A 19,757-nucleotide genomic window follows, 5' to 3' on the forward strand; every position below is an offset into this window, starting at 1 on the left:
ATGGTAAACAACCATGTTATGTTTTGTCACATTGCTAGCGCAAATGCCCTTGACAGATTCCCAGGGAGATGGAAATGCTGTCACCACTTTGCATGTCCCAGAGGACCTGCTTGTGATTGAGTAGGGAAGGTGTGATTGAGTAGGGAACATGTGCTGGATGTATGGTCTCTTCACCTTGCTATAACCTTGCTTTGTCTTTGTTTATTTACCCAAGGACCAGGAACTACCAAGGCAACCAAGTCCTCCACTGTGCCCCCAGGCCTCCCTGTGTATTTGGACCTGTGCTACATTCCTAACCACAGCAATAGTAAGAACGTTGATGTGGAATTTTTCAAGAGAGTACGGTCTTCCTACTACGTGGTGAGTGGGAATGACCCTGCTGCTGAGGAGCCCAGCCGGGCTGTCCTGGACGCTTTGTTGGAAGGAAAGGCTCAGTGGGGCAGCAACATGCAGGTGAGAACTCCTCAACAGTGTCTGCACTGCAGATTGAGCTGTGTCCAGAGGCAATGGGAAGGAACCATGTTTAAAGAGGCGCCTCATGTGGCTGGCTGTGGATTCATATGAGGAGCCTCCTGTGTCTATCACACATGAAATATCCTGAGAACAAAGTCAGTTTAACATACAGTAGGTAGTACAAGAAATAATATTCTTGGCACCACCAGCAACCACAGCCTTGGAGGAAAGCCACCTTAACTAAAGCAGAAACCATTTATCTGCAAAATGGGCCCAAGATTCATTGCCCTTCCTCCAGTATGCCAAGAGTCTTGTGTGTGTGAATCAAAGCAGTCATATTTCCTTTCTTCCTTTGTGTTTTATGAGTAGACTGTAGCTAGGAATAGGGCCATTTAGAAAAACAGCTGTCCATGTGAAATTCCACAGTAGGAGCATCGCTGAATATAGTCCCTCACAGGACACTCCCAACTCCCAAACATCAGGCCTGACCACAAACCATCCCTTATTTATTTAATGACAGGGTCTCTCTATGTTGCCCAGGCTGGTCTCGAACTCCTGGCCTTAAATGATTCGTAGAACGAGCCATTATTAATTCAGCTGTGATCTTTGCTTATCAAGTTTTATTTGTGGTTCTGTACAAAATTACATAGTAAATTGTGCTTGTATCATATTATATAGAATTACTTGTTATTTAATCATATGAAATCTAATGAGAGACACCCAGTGGCTTCTTACTGAATACTAGATGGAATTTATACTATTCAGGACATTACCTACCCACCCCATACCTCCATACCTCCATCCCCAACCACACACATAAAGTAAAGGTGCAGATCTTTGTTCTCAGGACAAAATGTTAGTTACGCACAATGAGTGGGCTTTTGAGGGCTTTGAAGTGCATGATAAAACTCCTTGGATTAAATATGCAGCATCTTTTATGCAAAACTTACCAGTTGTGTTAAAGGAAATACAAGAAATTGTACCCTAACAGAAGCACTTTCTTAGCAGTAAAGAACTGAGAAACTGACAGTGAATGTAGATGAACGAATTGACAAGTGATTAGTTGCTTTTGGTTCCAGCCTTCAATTTCCCTTAGAAACAATAGCTTTTCTTTGCAGCTTTATTCTGGTTCCTGGAAAATATACATCGAAAAATCCTTTGCATTTCTTGAGGAAAATAGAAAATTTTTCTCTCATTTCCCTTCTTCTTCCAGTGGTCTAACTAATACCTTGCTATTCATTTTCTTTTTTTCCATGGTTTCTGTTTCTGCCCTTAAATAGCTTTTTTTTTTTGGTCTCTCCCTGCAGGTGACACTGATCCCAACTCATGACTCAGAAGTGATGAGGGAATGGTACCAGGAGACCCACGAGAAACAGCAAGACCTCAACATCATGGTTTTAGCAAGCAGCAGCACAGTGGTTATGCAAGACGAATCCTTCCCTGCATGCAAGATTGAACTGTAAAAAGCAAGGCCAGCCACACCACAGGATCTGAACTTTGTTTCCAGAAATTCTTCAATTTGAAATCACCTTTTCTAAAAAGTCAATTCATCTAGTTAAGTTGCTGAACAATTACCTGCCAAATGCTATACTGTGTCATGGTGATGCAAGTCACTAAATTTCTCAGTTTTTGCTGATTGCTAAGGGAAGTAACAGTATTCCCACAATAGGGTTCAAGTTCCTGCAAAATTACCTACCCCAGTTCATCTCTGCTGAACATTTGGAAACCATGCACTAGCCAACCCAACTGACTTCTGCTAGGTAGAGGCATTTGTCTTAGAGAGAGAGAGAGCGCGGGAGAGAGTGAGAGAGAGTGAGAGCACAAAGAGAACGCAGGAGAGAGACGGAGAAAGAATGAGAAAGAAAAGGAATGCAAGAGAAGGAGATGTAATGACAGAGAGTTCTGGTGAGATACCCAGAGAGAAAAAGAGAGAGCAGGGTGGGGTAAGGAGGAGAAAATAACCAACAATTAGGTCTGTATTTTCTCAGGCAGTAGGCATTCTTTAGTCTACATAGGCAAAGTTTTCCATTTTTGTCAGTCTGAGTCATCAAAAAGAGTCTTAATTTTCTAAAACAAGTTGGCTAGAAGAAAAGTAAAAAGAACAAAACTTGTTATGAGGGCATGTGATATTTTCACATCTTAATTAAGCTCCTTCAGTTTGAAGGCTGCACAGTGACATGATGTAGTGAGTGTAGACTGGCCATGCAAGTGGTTTGGGCCCCATTCAGAACTCTCAGACTCTAAACACACAAGTAGATTGATCTAAGGCATGCTCCCAGCATTTGTCCACCCACTTAGTCCACTCTGAGTCGATTAACCTGCATGCAGCAACACCCAAGTCCACCCCAATTAACTGAAGCAAATACCAAAGCAGTTGGGAGTACATATGGTAGACAATTTGCCTTAGGAAGTGACTTGAATGTACAAAGATACTTGATGCACTTATTTTTTAATGTGAGACAGCAAGTTTATAAAACATCCCTATAGGATTATAGATACTTAAAGGAGCACATGGGTGAGCGCGTGTGGGGGTACTAGAAGCTGGTCTGATTGGTCCAACAGTTTGATGCTGAGTCATGTGTGTTGAATCCCACTTCAGTGCACCTGTGGCCTCTCAGTCAAACAAGTTGTGCCTTTCACAGCTTCTTTACTACTGCAAGTTCAAGACTGAAATGGCTTCTATGATCAGAACTGGGAAAACAGTGAATCTTATGGTGGAAGAGGTTCTCAGCAAGTGTACAGTATTTACCTTTGTCTTACATTGGCTTTTTAAATTTTCCATTAATTTCAACATAATTATGGGAACAAGTGTACAGAAGAATTTTTTTTTAAGATGTGTGAGAACTTTTCATAGATGAACTTTTTAACAAATGTTTTCATTTACAGGAAATTGCAAAGAAAATTCTCAAGTGATAGTCTTTTTTTTAAGTGTTTCGTAAGACAAAAATTGAATAATGTTTTTTGAAGTTCTGGCAAGATTGAAGTCTGATATTGCAGTAATGATATTTATTAAAAACCCATAACTACCAGGAATAATGATACCTCCCACCCCTTGATTCCCATAACATAAAAGTGCTACTTGAGAGTGGGGGAGAATGGCATGGTAGGCTACTTTTCAGGGCCTTGACAAGTACATCACCCAGTGGTATCCTACATACTTCTTTCAAGATCTTCAACCATGAGGTAAAAGAGCCAAGTTCAAAGAACCCTAGCACAAGTTTGCTTTGGGATTTTCTTTTCTGGAAAAAAAAAAAAAAATAGTACATTGAAAACAAATGAATTCTCAACTCCTACGGTTCATGTAGAGTTTAGAGAAAATTTCCATCATTGTCATCATTGAACTGTGAACCTGGGAAGCCAGATCATGATTAAAACTGACATCAAGTTTCAAGTTGCAGATCAATGCACCCAGTGTTCAGATGCGGCAAACCTCTCCGTGACAACTGTGTTGTGCTCTGTCACATTACATTTCCTGCAGACTCTAAGATCTACGGAGTAGAGAACAATGACCTCATTTTATTTTCTATGTTAGTTATTTATTTCAAAATTAACATTTTAGTTTATTTTTGTCTGATAAGTGTATGTTTTGCACTGCTAACTACAATGAGGGTTTAAAAAAACGCTTCTTCAGGGTCCTTTCACTGAGGACCTGTGCAGTCTACTTAATGCTGTGAATTACGTTTTTCAAATGTTTAATTTTTTAAAGAAAATTAATATTCTATTTTTGTTAGGCTTCTCTAGAAATGCAGCTTTTATTTATTACCCCATTTCTTTCAAGTCCTTGAAAAATAACATATTAAGGGTACAAGAAATTAACACATGATGGAAAAGTCATTGTGACGCAAATGAATTTCATTGAGTATAAATGCATCTACTTCAAACTTATTTTATAAGACAACCTAAGATACTCGAGATAATTATTTAATGGTTAGCTCTTAAGTTGAATTGGTCTACATAATACGTGGGAAGAAAACCAGATTTTTAGCCTTCTTGCCAAATCCAGACCTCTGGTTGATTTTTCTTTGACAGAAGATGAAGTAATTTTCCAATTTCCCAAATTAAATGTATTTAACATGTACATTATTTTGGCTTAAAAACTATAAACATTGTAGGAGAATTATAGCCAGTCTTCAGTTATAACCACTCCACCCCCCTCACTTTCTCTCTCTCTCTCTCTCTCTTTTTTTTTTTTTTTTTTTTTTGCTATGGGATTTAATGGGAAAAATATATAAAAACTGTCACTAGTCAGCTGGCTCTTTTTCCTATGAAATCTATCAGTACCTTTCTCCATCCATTGTTCTCAATAATGACCACAGAGCCTGAGTATACCAAGAAAACCAATATTCGCATTACAGGTTGCTCCTGTCCTTCCAGACACCTTTCCTGCCTGTGTGACTAACCTAATTTTGCTAGTTCCATAAATACACGATTAGTTTAGTAACAGCCATCACAATGTACCATGTACATTCTAAGTGAGAGCTAAAGATCGACACAGACTTCTAGGAGCTTTGTTCATACTGATTACTTAATCCAATTGTATAGATTGAATATTTGAGTGGAAGGAATTTACACTCTGTTTAAACGATGGGATTGTATCGAGATAGCACTCATGATCATGACCTTTTTGGTAGTATTCTTAAACAAAATTCTACAGAGACTAAATGTTAGAGATGATCCTCCATTTTCAATTTTAACCAATTCTGTCCCCTTTCTCAAAACCCTGAGCCCTGTGCATGCTTTCTCAGTCTTGTGGTGGGACTGGATACAATGACTAACTTCCCCTCCTCCCCCTTTTAAACACCATTTTCCATGGAGTTCAAAAAAATTTTTTTTCCTTAACGTTACATATCATAGTGAATGGTTTCCCCAGTGTATATGAATGTTTTAAGTGTCTCCAATAGCTTATGCAGTCTAGGAGCTTTCCAATACTCATTTAATTAAGATTTAATCATTTGCTAATGGAAATCTTACCACCTTTCATTTTCCCTCTATTACCAAATTTCAGCTCTTAGGAGCTGCTCTACAATTCTCAATTTGCTTTTCTTGCCTCTCTTTAGTCACCTGTCACAGGAGGTTCCTGCTCAGTAATGATATTGTGAGTTAGGATAATAACTTTTTTTTTTGTGCTTCAGATTTAGAAGAAAAGATCCTGTTTCCATTTGAAAGGAACTGTAAGCTTTTATCTTTTAACCAACTGAACAATACACCAAAAGCAGCCTAGGGATGAGCATTTCTTTGAAAGCAATTAGGTTATTCACCTGGTATTAAAACTATTTACTGTTAAAAAATCTGTGACTTCATGAAGTTGATTTTTAAAGGCAGCATCAAAAACTGAAAAGGAAGGGAAAAAATAAGCAGCTTCTCTGCATTTGTTTGGAGCTCCCCAAAACGGGAGCCATGGAGAAGTGGCATCAAGACCGGGCTGCCCTTTCGAGAACACCCTGTGGCAGTTCAGAGACACGCTTTTCCTACACTGCATGCAGCCCCTCTTTCCAGCACTGGAAAGAAGTGGTCTTGAGCCCGGCTGAGAAGCACTTCACACTCCTCTCTCTTGTTCTGAATGGTGTTTGTGTCAGTCTGCAGCTGTGTATGGTATTATGTCTTATAATCCTGCATCACTTCTATCCTATCCAGTCATATCTAATGTAGAAAATTAGTTTCCAGTGAAAGTAATATGTAGTGCTTTTATGATATTTGTGTGCAATATCCCCTCTTCCATTGAGGATATTTGATGTAAAGGAAAAAAAACTCAGTTCCACAATAAAATACAAAAGTGGCAAAAGTTCATGTGTGTGCTGTGCTGTCTTTTGCTTTGTGTTCCTGAGTTGGGCTTTGCCACTCACGCAGAATGCTGGGCAGTCAGGGCATGACGGCAGGGACTGACTACGTTCTTTTCAAGGTGGGCTCCCTGGCTTTTGGCAAACTCCTGAAAGGGTCTTGCTAATACTTGCAACTGCTACCTCGTTAACTTTTGTAGCCAAGCCCTAGAGGATGTGAGCGTCTAAGGACAGAAACTGGGAGGTGAAGGGAAGGAACAATTAAAATTATTGCTTAAAAGAAAAAGGATAACTGGGTGCAGTGGTACATGCCTGTGATCCCAGTACTTTGGGAGGCCAAAGTGGGAGAATCATTTGAGCCCAGAAGTTCAAGGCTGTAGTGAACCATGATTGTGCCATTGCACTCCAGCCTGGGCAAGAGAGAGACCCTGTCTCTGGGAAAAAAAAAAAAAAGAAAAAAACAGATCAGACCAGAACCTAGCATATTCAGCAATTGTGCTCAGTACCTTATCTTTCTCTTAGTTCCTTGCTCACTGTTACAGAATATCCTCTAGCTAACTAACATCATATGTTATGGTTTTGACTCATACCCAGGAACTAGAAGTTGTCGGGAAAAAGTGATTATATATGTAGCTAAGAATACCTAACAAGAGGAGGATTTCCTCCCCGTCATTCAAACGATTATTGCACATTTACCCTGTACCTGGCAGCGGGTTGTATTACGAGATATAACCTAACTGCTGCCCTAACTGATTGTGGGAAGACAGACCAGCAGAGGCAGTGATACCACATTGTGACAGGGGCTCCTAAAATTCAAGAGCGAGCTTAGGTGACCACAGGAAAAGCACCGCAAATGATGTCTCGGCTGAGCTCTGGAGTGTGCGCGCGCGTGTGTGTGTGCATCGGTCGGACCAAAAGTAAATTCCAGGCAGAGGCAAGAGCTCGCACGGCATCTCAGCAGAGAGCAGGATCAGCATATGTTAGGGAGCACAGACTGCTCACAATGGCAGTGTGTGGATGGGGAGGCCCTGGCCCTTCAGTTTCCCCCGATGTGGCCACAAAAAACTTGCCCGGAAAGTTCTCAATAGAGACCTCCAGGACCAGGCCCTGCCTGTCTGCAGAGATGGTCCTTTAGCCTCAAAAGACCCCTGCAGCCTGTCCCGAGTCATTATGATATTCCTTTGTGTGTCATATCCACTCCTTTTGATCTTAATTTCCCCCTCCAAACCACGGGGCTACATTGAATGGTCCCATCAGAAATCACTGCTTGCTAAGAGGGATTCTGAAATCCCTCCAGAAATTAAAGGGTTAAGCATGTGAGCACTCAGGGTGGGAAATCATCACTTGCAGATTTTAATTTCATCTATCAGACTCAAATTAAACAGTAAATAAGTTGTTTTCTATTCCACTGCCAAATTGTTCAGTTCCAGGAAGCCTTACTTCTGGCCTGAAGCCAGGGTGGCAAACTATCTTGGTTTGCTCAGGATTGCCCTGATTTCAGCACTGAAAGTCCTGTGTCCCAGAAAACCCCTTAGTCCCTGGGAACCACTGAGGGCTAGTCACCCTACCTGAACCCTGCCCTGCTGTTTACATCCCCTTCTCCCCACATCCAGGCACAGTGGAAGGGGAAAAGTTGGCATCAGCGTTCCTTCAGTTTCTTTTTTCTTATCTTCTGAGAAAATCAACAAAGGTCTGTTGAGGTCCTGTGATCATATTTTCTCTTCTTAATTGTACCGCTCATTCGGGATGATTTTCTATATCCCTACAATGCTTTTTTAAAAACACTCCTGACTCATGAATTCTTGGTCCCTTGCATAATTTCCGAACTATTTCCTCTTTGATCTTGTATTGTATGTCTTGGAAATTCACTCGAGCCATATATGCAGTTTTGGTCACAGCCAGCTCGTTTAATATGAGCAGTTCTTCTGGATACTTCTCTAGAGGTTATTGGCAATGTTTTCACAGATGGTGGAGCAGAGCTTCTGAGGTCTGCTTGATTCACAGGGAGATCTCTCCATACACCAACAGACGCAGCTCTATTTCATGGCTCAGATTGTCCCCACTAAAACCAGAAATGCACGCTGCTTTAATGCAGTCTCAGGAATTTAAATGCCATGTGTAGACTGATGATTTTTACGGTCATATCTGCACCCTGTACATCATCTCTTACCTCCAAATTCATATATCCAGTGCCCATTAAAATCTCCACGTGGATATCCAATAGGAGTCTTTAAAATACTCCAAACCAAATGTAACATGTCCCCAAACAAACCCCTGATTTCCCTTTGCAAACTGCTTCTCTCCTAGGCTTTTCTACCTCAGTAAATGACAAATACATATTCTTGTTGTTCAGATCAAAAATTTTGGCCCATCAGCAAATCTACTGGCTAGCAAGTACTGCTGGCTTGACCTTCAAAATACATCAGTCGGATACCTTCTCCTCATATTCACGGTTACTACCCTTGTCCAAGTCAAATCATTTCTCTCCTGGTTTATTGCAGGAGCATCCTAATTGACCTTCCTGTTTCCTATATTTGCCCTCCTAGCTTATTCTCCATGTTGCAGCTACAGTAGAGTAATCCTCTAAAAATATTAAGTCAAATCATGCCACCCATGCTCAAAGCTCTTGAGTAAGTTCTCATCTCAGAGTAAAAGCCAGTGTCTTTACTGATGGGCTAAGAAGGCTTACACAATCCATCCCTCCTCTACCCCTTCTCTCTGACTTCATTTCCCACTTCTCTCTACCTTATACATTCTGCTCCAGCCATACTGGCCTCCTTGCTATTCCTCAGCCATTCAGCCTTTCATCTTGGGGCCTTTGTGCTATTTCTCTTGCTGGACATGCTTTTTCTCCAGGTGATTCCACGGTTTTCAATCTCACTCATGTGGGGTTTTGTTCAAATGTCATTTTCTCAGGAAGGCCTTTCCTAACCACCCTATTTTAAGTTGCAATCTCCACCATTTACCTAGCACTCTCTTTTTCTCTACCTTCCTGGTCTCCATATGACATATTATTTTTGTGATCAAGGTTGGGGCAAAGCCCGGTGCAGTGGCTCACACCTGTAATCCCAGCACTTTGGGAGGCCAAGGCTGATGGATCACTTGAGGTCAGGAGTTTGAGACCTGCCTCGCCAACATGGTGAAACCCCATCTCTAGTGAAAATACAAAAATTAGCCAGGTATGGTGGTGCATACCTGTAATCCCAGCCACTCAGAAGGCTGAGGCAGGAGAATCCAGCCTGGGTAACAACGTGAGACTCCGTCTCAAAAAAAAAAAAAAAAAAAAAAAAAAAAAAAAAAAAAAAAAATGGTGGGAGTTAATGAGCCAGAGCCTGGGAAATACTCATACCCAGCAGTGGCCCAGCATGCTGTTAATGGAGTACATTTGTAATGGGCATTAATGGTCTATTCTACCTACTATCATAGGCATATTCACTTTGGAGGGTGTTTTAAGGATTAGAAGTTTGAACTCTGCAGAGATGAAGCATCATGGGAAACAAAAGCCAAAAAAAAAAAACAAACAATTCTACCACTGAGGGCATCAGAGGATATAATACCCCTTTTATAAATCTTTCTCATAGTCCTTGATCCTGCATTTAAAATCCATGATGAAATTTATTTTCAGGTGCTTTTTACAAGAATAAACTCCTTGTTTTCTGAATATGCCTAGCTCAGATCTGGAATCTCTTTCATACATAATAATCACAGCTCAAGCAACGATTTTGTTTTAAACAAAGATCCCAGTGGTTACTGCCACAACCTCAGCAGCGTTGCCACCATCGTTTGTTTAGATTTCCCTATTACCACACAGGTAATAACATCCTCAAAGCAGTATGCAGTATCAGCAAAAAGGCCAAATCCATGGGGAATAAGAGGTTATTTTTCAAGCTAAGACACTGTTATTTAGAACAAAAGGCAATTTTCCTTTGTTGAAAAGCATTACTTTCCAACCATTTCCTAAAGCAAAATTTTTAAAATTGATCATTTTCAGAATTTGAAAAGCTCATGAAAATACAACCACACCACATTTTCTGCTTTGATGACTCACTAAAGTCAAAGCTCTCTGAGACCTTTTTCTACTTCATCTCTTTCTCAGCTATGCCCGGGGTACCAGCAGAATCACCTTCCACTGACTCACGCAAGGTCACTTCACAGCATCTGCATTTTGGAACTCAAAACTCCTGCTCCAGTTACAACCAGACAGCAAAACCATATAAATCACCATTTACTCTTTTCCCTAATGGATCTTACTCAGGAAGAATAATGGCCTACTCTGCATCACTGCGTATTTTATATTTATATTCAGAGTTAGACAAGAAACAGCTACTAAATTAATGATTCTTCTAGCCTGAAATATCATTTGTAAATGAGCTATTTGCTACAAATATCATTGTTGGGTCTCATCTACATTCCCTGAAAAAGTCCTGTGAATGCTCCACCCATAAACCCTAGGCCAGGATTTCTAACGTCGACACTGCTAACATCTTAGACCAGATAGCTCCTTGTTGTGAGGGGCTATCCTGTGCACTGTGAGATTTTAGCAGCATCCCTGACCTCTACGAACGAGATGCTAATAGCAGCCCTTCAAAATACCTTGACATTATCAAATGTCAGATGCTAATAGCAGCTCAATCAAAAATACCTTGGCATTACCAAACATCCCCTGGAAACAAATCACTCTTGGTTGAGAACCACTGCCCTGGGCTTACTCCTGGTCATCGGCAGACAGTTCTCCACCAGTGGATGGTGTTTCTCTAACAACACCTTTCAACTGTGTGTTGACAGGTGCGAATGAGCCAACCTCACTAGAATCTAAGTTCTTCCTGGTCTCTGCCCAAGGGTGTTTCCTGGTCATGGGAGTGTGATGGTGCTGCACTAGGAGTAGGCTGTAGTGTTCCCAACCCATAAGGGAATGGACTGAATGGGCAAATACTTAGCTAGCTTCCTTGCCTCTCAGAGGAAACTGCTGAGGTGTGCTCTTCACGGTCTCTCAGAGGGTCCACAGCAAGAATGAGCCGGTTTCCACAATCCACTCAATCATGCACCCTTTGTTGGCTCTCCTTTCTACCCTGTCTCAATTTCTCCTTCCCTCACCTGCTTTCATAAGATCACCTCCAACTAATGCACCTGCACTCAAATTTCTGTCTCCTGTCTTGCTTTAGGGGGAACCTAATCTGAGACTGTGATCTTCCGAGTTTGGGAGTGCACTTTAGGAGTCAGATACGGGTTTGACCCTGGCTCTCCAATTCACAGAGGGAAACCTTGGCATTTAATCACTTCTCTAAGTTTTTGTTATCTTGTATATAAAAAGAGCTGTAATAATGGTCATATTCTTGTGGGTTAAATAAGATCATGTACACAAAAATTTAATATGGCACTTGGCTATAAATGGTCAATAAACATTGGCTTTTATTACTGGTCTAGAAATGATAAGATTTGTGTTATAGCTTCATCACTTCCTAACTCCTTGCTTTGAGGCAGATAAGTGGGATACACACATGTAGAGAGAATTCTGATGTGATGCACCATGCTCACCCCCTATGTTCCCCCCACAAATCTTCCTCCTGGTGTCAATTTTGGCTTACACTACACTTTGTAGAAATCCAAAGAGGCTTTCTTTGGCATTAAACCTTCAGCTTAGGACATGTGGCTTCTAGCATCTCAGTATTTCTGCTGGGAATTATACCTCAGCTGGAAGACTTTCCTTTCAACCTAATAAAAAATATTTCACTCAGTAAATGTTTATAAGCCCCTTCCTCATGGTAATGCCTGTTCTCTGTGTTGGGCCACAACTGTGAACAAGATACACAGAGTGCCTGTCTTCATGGAGTTTAAAGTCTGGGGCCAGTTTCATCAATTAGTTCTAAATAATTAATTCAGAATCCATAAAATACTTAAGGGGTTTAACACTCCAGGGGGTGTTGCAGACTTGCTGCGATGATGGCTCATAAAAAAAAGCCTGGAGAAAGGGATAGCCTGAAATACCCGAATTGACCTGGCAGACCCAGGAGAAAAGGATTAAAAGTCTCAGGGCAGCCTCCTGGAGCGGATACATATATCACAGGAAGCCAGAAGACCCAGCAGAGGACTATGTTCCCTCGAGGGCCAGGTGGCACGTTGCTCATCAAGGTCACTGGGAATGCACTGGGAGGGCAATGGTGAGCAGGCACCTGTGTCACCGGGTTTGGTAGTAGACTAGGGCTCACAGTAGGAAAGGAGGTTATGCTCGGTGTTGTTGGCAATAGGGATGATGGGTGTTGAAAGTCTCCCCCATCTCAAGCAACAGAGGCTAGGCAGTGGTGCTTCCTCCCTCCTTTGCTTTTCCAGATGTAGGACCTCCACCTGAAGGCTTTCCTCACCCAATCCCAATTCCACCTCCTTTCATTTTTCACAGGCTTTATCCCCACAAAACTGCTTTCACTGCCACCTCTGACTCATGCTGATCTGCTTCCGGGGGGCCTAAGTGACACAATGAGCTTCTAGAAATGTTTTTCATACCTAATTCTAAGTTCTTTATTCTACCACAGCAGCTATTTTTCCTTTCCTGGGTGGTTAAAACAAGAAGGTTTCCCAAAGTTCATCAGTTACCTGCAGCCAAAACAACAACAACAACAACAACAACAACAAACAACAAAAAAACAAACTAATTGTTTTCAGTGTGAAAAAAAGGTTTTAATCAACTTTTTTGGTCTTGCTCTGTTGCCCAGGCTGGAGTGCAGAGGCTCAATCTCGGCTCACTGCAACCTCTGCTTCCTGGGTTCAATCGATTCTCCTGCCTCAGCCTCCTGAATAGCTGGGATTACAGGTGCCAACCACCATGCCCAGCTAATTTTTGTATTTTTAGTAGAGATGGGGTTTTGCCATGTTAGCCAGGCTGGTCTTGAACTCCTGACCTCAGGTGATGCTTGGGCCCGGACTCCTAAAGTACTGGGATTACAGGTGTGAGCCACTGTGTCTGGTATAATCAACTTATTTTCAAGGCCTCTGACTACTTCTTGTTGAATCTAAACCAATCTTCTCACACACCTACCTGATTCCACAGCCAACAAGACGGTTGGAAAACAGGGTGCAGGGCTGGGTGCCAAGGCAACACAGCACCAAGGGGAGCATAGTACATCATTTTTCTTTCTTCTCTTTTTTCCACCGCCTTGCTTTTTCTTCCTTTTTATGGCCAAGGTAAGTATGGGATGTGGGTCAAAACAAGTTTAATCTGAATTGTTCATTTTAGCTTAATTTAAAATATTTTCTCATGAACACACCACACAAGCCTCTGTGGAAAGAGGACCCCAGGGCAGCTTGAGGCACTCGTATGTGACTAATTAATGCACAAAGCAGGCAATTAATTCCCTTCATTAGAGCTCTTCCCATCGCTGGGCTTAAAGTGATCTTCCTGTGAACTCCCACATATATTAACTGTTTGTCTAATGACACCTTTCAGCTGTGTGTTGAGGGGTGTGGATGTGCCAGCCTCACTAGAATCTGTTATTTGAGGGTAAAATCTATAGTTTATTCATCCTTGCAAACTTCATAGCACTTGTATAGTGCCTTGCACACAGTATATGCCGAACACTTGAGAGCTTCTGAAAGCAGTGCTGGAACAGACAGTACATCTGCTGCAGACAGCCAGCTTATAAGGGGTGGTCAGTGGTACCCAATGGAGCGGAGCATTTAAAAGAAAAAAAAAAAAAAAAGATCATTGTAGTTGATGGCCATGCTGTGCAGCAGAGTGGTAAAGCTGTAAGCCAAATTCTCAGCATCTAATGAATGAGCAATGAGCCAGTAAGTGTAGATACCCTTTCAAGAAGTTTGGAGACATAAGGAAGGAGACATAGCATAACAGCTTGACTGATGGCAGGGTAAAGGCTTTTTTGCTGTTAAAAAGCATTGAATAAGGTCTTGAATAAGACTGTAGACTTAGAAGAAATCAACAGAGATGCTATACGATGGAAAGGAAATGCTTGAATGTGTAGAACAGGTGGGCAGGTACGGGTCAAGGTCACAAATGAAGAGTCTAACCTTGGAAAGGAGGGAGGGAATACCTATATTTGAAAGTAGGAAGGGTGATGGAGAGAACATCTGCTTGTAGTTCTGAGGGCAGAGCTTCGAGCTAACGCAGAATAGAAAAGCTATGGAAGCAAGTATGAGAGTCAATTAAAAGAAGGACTATTGAGTTGAAGAGAAACAGCCATAATTTTGTAGAAGAATCTAATCAGCCTAATACTATGACTTTATGTATCTACACTTAGTAAGTCAGAACCAAAGACAAAATTAATGGTGGTGTTATCAGTTTCCTAGGGCTGCAGTAACAAAGTACCAAAAATGGTGTGGCTTAAAACAGTTCTGAAGGCTAGAACTCAGAAATCAAGGTGTCTGCAGGGCCAAGCTTTCTCTGACACCTCTAGGGGAGAACTGTCCTTACCCCTTCTAACTTCTGGTGTTTGCTGGCAAGCCTTGGTGTTCCTGGGCCTGTACAGTCACATGCTCATCTTCCCTCTGTGAGTCTGTGTGTGCAAATTTCCCCTTTTAATAAAACACCAAATTGGATCAGGCTGACCCTGATGATCTCATTCTAAATTTGATTACCTCAATAAAAGAACTTATTTCCAACTAAGGTCAGATTCTAAGGGACTAGGGATTAGGGATACAACTTACCTTTCTTAGGGAACACAATTCTACCCATAACAGATGGGTGCAAGGATGTAGGTTGAAGGCTGGTGAGCCTGGATAAAGGGAGTGAGAGAAAACCAAGATGCTAATGAGAACATCAGGGGGATGGCTGACCATGGGGCCCACACTGGAAGAGCAGCACATTCTGGAGGCCAAGAGTTGGGGTGATGGGGTAAAGGCTAAGGGTTAACAGGGCAAGCTGGTTCAGCAGCAGTCATGGTACGAGACAAGCCTGGGAGAGTGGGGACTTCAGGATCTAAGATCTTGGATTTGTGATATGAGGCTGGAGGTTTGGCTGTCACTACGGCAGGTCAGCTGCAGAAGGTAATTTGTTACTGGGAGATGACCCAGTTGAGGTCATCTCCAGAGACCAGGGCACCAAGAGCAGTTTCTTCATCCACATGGAAGAAATACAGAAGACGACATTAGGGAAAGGGACTAAGGACAACCGTATTGGGAAGAGCCAATTGTGAGGGAAGGCGGGAGAGTATCCTATAGCTCGGGAGATAAGGACATGGGGAAAGGGCAGAATATTTGGAGGGGAAAGACTCCAAGAGTCCTGAGAAATGGGGCACAAGTGTGGAAGGAATCCTGAGGAGCAGGGAACATGGAAATTCCTGTGGGACCACAGTACAGTGGCAGAAGTGGTCTCTTTTGGTGAAGACTGGAAGTAAAGTACATTGGGGCTGGAGGGGGAAGAAAAATGAAGGCAAAACGTTGAGCCAAAGCCTTAACCAGATACTTCATGTTGTGATAGTCATTTACTGGGCAAAAGTTGCCCTTCGGTTTGTCTTGAATGTTCCTCTTAATGTAATAAGAGAGTGGCTGAAAAGTTATCGTTGGTAAACCAAAATGTTGGAACTGACTTTTGGTCATGGCCCTCTGCCTAAGTAAGATTCAGCAGCTTTGCTAGTCTAAAGGGCCCTGTGATGGATCCTGACTGCAGTTCCACATGGAGGCCACAGGCAGGGAGAGGAGCAGCAGGGGAGCTGCTTGGTTTCATAAAATGGGGACACTGGTACCTCCCTCATAGGGCTGCTTGGGTTTTCAGCCTACAGTTAAGTCCTTACTAAATATTAGTGGTGGTAATTATCATTATAAATCCCATAGTCTGAGGGAGGGTTGAAAGTACGCTCCTCAAAATCATAGTAACAATGAGTCTCTCTCTCCCTTCTCCCTTTCCCCAAAGATAAAGAATACACTAACGTGATCCCAAACATTTATTTCCAGAGGTTTTTGACAGAAGAGGACAATCTTGAATAAAATTACACCACTGTACTTAAGGGCAACACTACACAGTAAGCAAAATCTGCCCTGACCACTTTCACAGACGAGAAACTTCAGAAAGGAATTTTCCATCTCCTGACAGTTTGACAACATTCGTATCTCTGACGCACTTCAAGCCTCAACCCATCTCTCATTTTCTAACTTCAACAGAAAATGTGTGTTCACAAGCTGTGTGTGCGCACACGTGCCTGTGTGTACACAAAAGGCTCATTTCACCTACTTGATAAACGAGCTGAGATAATGTTTTAGAAAAAAAAAAATTGGAAAAAAAAAATGTTATGCCAACACGATGGAGAAGCCAAGCCAAAAAGGCTTCATGCTAGAGCTAGCTTTCTCCTCAAAACACTCTTACATCCTAAAAACGTCCCAGTGGGTGCCTAAAAACTGAAATCCAGCGAGTTCATGGCCTTGAGTTCACTCCTGTCCTGAATTTCTCCCAGTGCAGGTCCAGAAGGGCAAGATGTGCCAGAAAGGAGAACGTGGGAATGTGTGAGTATCCTACAGCCAGCCCACAGTGCAGCTTGCACTCAGAGAGGAGACTCAGGGACACAAGGTCTCAGGATGCACAGCTCACCTTGGCCTCATGTGCCTGGGCTGGGGAGAGGGAGACCATTCAAAAGCCTGTGCTTGGCTGGGCGCGGTGGTTCACGCCTATCATCCCAGCACTTTGGGAGGCCGGGGCGGGCAGATCACTTGAGGTCAGTAGGTTAAGGACAGCCTGACCAACATGGTGAAACCCCGTCTCTACTAAAAATACAAAAATTAGCCGGGGGTGGTGGTGCGCACCTGTAATCCCACTTACTCAGGAGGCTGAGGCAGGAGAATTGCTTGAACCATTGCTTGAACCCAGGAGTCGGAGGTTGCAGTGAGCCGAGATTGCACCACGGCACTCCAGCCTGGGTGACAGAGTGAGACTCTGTCTCAAAAAACAAAAACAACAAAAAAGAAAAGCCCATGCTTCAGACTTGACTCTTCAGCCTTGGTTTCTCCCAGTACCGTTACTGGGTCTTAGGAACTTTAATGCTCGTAACTAATCCCTGTGACCCAGGAACTCCATCATGAGCCTCAAGAGCCCTCCTTAAGGTATTCAGCCGATGACTTCAGTCTGACCACTAGCCACCTGCATAATTCCACAGCCCTTCTTGGCATCTCGATGGGCAGTCATGGTGCCTTGCCATGTAGGGCACATAGCCTGCTTAAAGAAAAGAAGATGGGTAGAGAAAGCGGAGGCTGCTGTCCAGGCCACTGCTGAGTCCTGGCACGGGGTCGAGTGAAGTTTTTGTGAGAGGGGTGGGGTCCTGGGGGACCCAATTAGGCAAATGCCTTCGCTACTTTCTGAGCCTGGTACTCCTGCTTCGCTTTCTCCCTCTGTTCCTGTTCTCTCTGGATCAACTGTACACGGTCTAGATGCCACTGCTGCAGATTCTGCTCATAGGTGACGATGTCCTCTGCTTCACAGGTGGAGAGTTTTTCCTTGACAAGCTGGGTGGTCAGACTTAAAAGACTTTCTGACTCAATTTTGCCCAGAGTCTGAAGCTTAGAATGTAAGGCCTGTTGGAAACAAAGGGGACAAATGAGGAGAAAGGTAGAGAAGTGAGAGAAGGATACAAAGAGGAAAAACTAGCCCTGAGTGACTGACTTTAGATTTGAACAAAAGTTTACTGACTTGTAGTTTAGTCCTCATTCTAGTGTCCCAGAATGAAGTCACCTGCAAAATAACCAAATGTTTTGCTGGTAGAAAAAAACCATTTTGTTGGGAAATTGTCACGCTACCTTTCATCTAGGTGCTGTTAGCTTTTGTTATTTTCTTCAGCTCGGCAATTTTGCTAAGATGCACCGCATGTGATTTCTCTCCTTTCACTCACAAACAGTAAATGGAATTCCATATGCTGTGTCTCCCTGTGTAATTTCTTGTTTTAAACCACAGAGATGGCCAGCCTCTAACAAATCTATGTTTCCACCCTGACCTAAACCAAACCAAGCAGCAAACTCCAAGAACAAGAATTCTAATATGCAAACAAAATGGCAGAGGCATCTGATAACTGGAGCAAGCCCAACCATACTTGTGCCTTCAGTATAACTGAAACATGTATTTGCTTTCCTGGAGTTCCTCTCAACAGACAGAAATCAGTTCAAGGAATAGCTCCCCTGAGTGCCTGCACTGTTAGAAGCATCCACCTGCTGTGCTCCACTGCAGGTCAGCCTTTACGTACTGCCTGCTTACAGCTCCAACTGAAATGGCAGCTTGGTTTGGTTGGTGGTGTGTTCCTGGAGAAGTTAAGTATTAAAAACATTAATCTATTTAAGTACTTCGAGATGTACTCTCTCATTAGAGAGACAGAGCCACTTATGGGGCCAGCTGTAGCTTATACCACACATCCCCATGTTCCACAAACAAACGCCACTCATTGGCACAGGAAAGGAGGCTTGCTCCAGTAACAGGGTTGGAGGTGGGCAGGGTGCCTAGGCTCCAGGAGGGCCCAGAGACCTAGTGTGAGAGTCAATCATATAAAAATGGCTCCCAAACAAATGACCTCAGACTAACAAAAATCAGGCAACAGGAAGAAAAGGAAATGTAAAACGAAAACGATTTCTCTCTGATAACACTCTTCATGTGGGGTTTGAGGCCAACAAGACAGTTTGGGACACCAGAAAGAGGACTCAACTATGAGTCGGCAAACTTTTGTTCAAATCTAAAGTCAGTCACTCTGGGCTACTCTTTCTCAGTTTTGCTGTCATCTAACATGAGAAAGGTAGTCTCTAGCATCCAGAGATCTTGCAAGCAGAAATGCACTGGTGCCCAACACGCAGTTAGTAGTCAATAAATACTTGTCTTTTTAAAATGTTCATAAAAATACATTCGTAGAGGAATGAGGGCTGACAACGTAATGCAGGCACAGGTTTCTATTCTCTGAGGCAAAGTATATAAGAAACAAGGGAAGGAAGTTTTAACTTTTAAGAATAGTGTGGCAACCTTGGTCAATGTGAATGCAATGAATCATAATATATGGGGCTAAGGAGATTTTTATTCTTCAGCCTTTCTAAATATACAAGGTTAAGCAAAGAGCCTGAAGGGGCAGATATGCAAATTCTCAGCCCAGCTATACTGCCAATTCTCTGGGTACCTTGGGAACATCGATTAATCTTTCTTTCTCAGTTTCAAATTTTAAGAGGGAAGTTGAGCAACGACTTCATAGAAGTACTGGGCGAAATTGCTGCTAAAAATATAACAGGCTCCCCCTTATAACACTGGGAATTAGGTTCTGTCCAATTACTGAAAAGATTTAAACATAATAATCTAGCAGAGTTTACATCTTATCAATACCAAAATGACACAAGTCACATACAATAAGTGGGAAAGTTTTTTGCTGTACAAAGAATTCCCATTCTGGCAGCATTTTTTCCCCCTTTGCACTAGACAAGAATCAAAGCAGCTAAGAAGCCAAGAGTTCAAACATTGAACATGGTTCTTTCCTGACACTGATCACAGAGCATTTTGGGATGTACAGAGTTAGAAGCTACCAAAGGTAGCTTGAGTGCTCAGGGCTGTTCTGGAAAGAAATAGTGCAAACT

At 42.5% G+C, this 19,757-nt stretch overlaps 2 protein-coding genes across 4 annotated transcripts in view; one reads left to right on the forward strand and one right to left on the reverse strand.

Moving 5' to 3' along the window:
- Positions 1-6,235, forward strand: part of MAP1B (microtubule associated protein 1B) — a 103,782-nt gene extending 97,547 nt beyond the window's left edge. Inside the window, 2 exon segments of one of the 2 annotated variants that reach the window (NM_001265687.1) lie at positions 215-453; positions 1,761-4,632. In NM_001265687.1, the coding sequence (NP_001252616.1) occupies positions 215-453; positions 1,761-1,916 (395 nt within the window). In that variant the 3' untranslated portion in view covers positions 1,917-4,632. 2 annotated transcript variants of the gene reach the window in all.
- Positions 6,236-16,104: 9,869 nt separating this feature from the next.
- MRPS27 (mitochondrial ribosomal protein S27) overlaps positions 16,105-19,757 on the reverse strand; it is a 99,734-nt gene continuing 96,081 nt past the window's right edge. For both annotated transcript variants that reach the window (XM_001098829.5, XM_015140263.3), the window contains one exon: positions 16,105-17,735. In XM_001098829.5, coding sequence (XP_001098829.3) covers positions 17,496-17,735 — 240 coding nt within the window. In that variant the 3' untranslated portion in view covers positions 16,105-17,495. The remainder of the gene's footprint in view (positions 17,736-19,757) is intronic.

This window comes from Macaca mulatta, chromosome 6 (assembly GCF_049350105.2).
Source record: "Macaca mulatta isolate MMU2019108-1 chromosome 6, T2T-MMU8v2.0, whole genome shotgun sequence".
Classification (NCBI taxonomy): Eukaryota; Metazoa; Chordata; class Mammalia; order Primates; family Cercopithecidae; genus Macaca; species Macaca mulatta.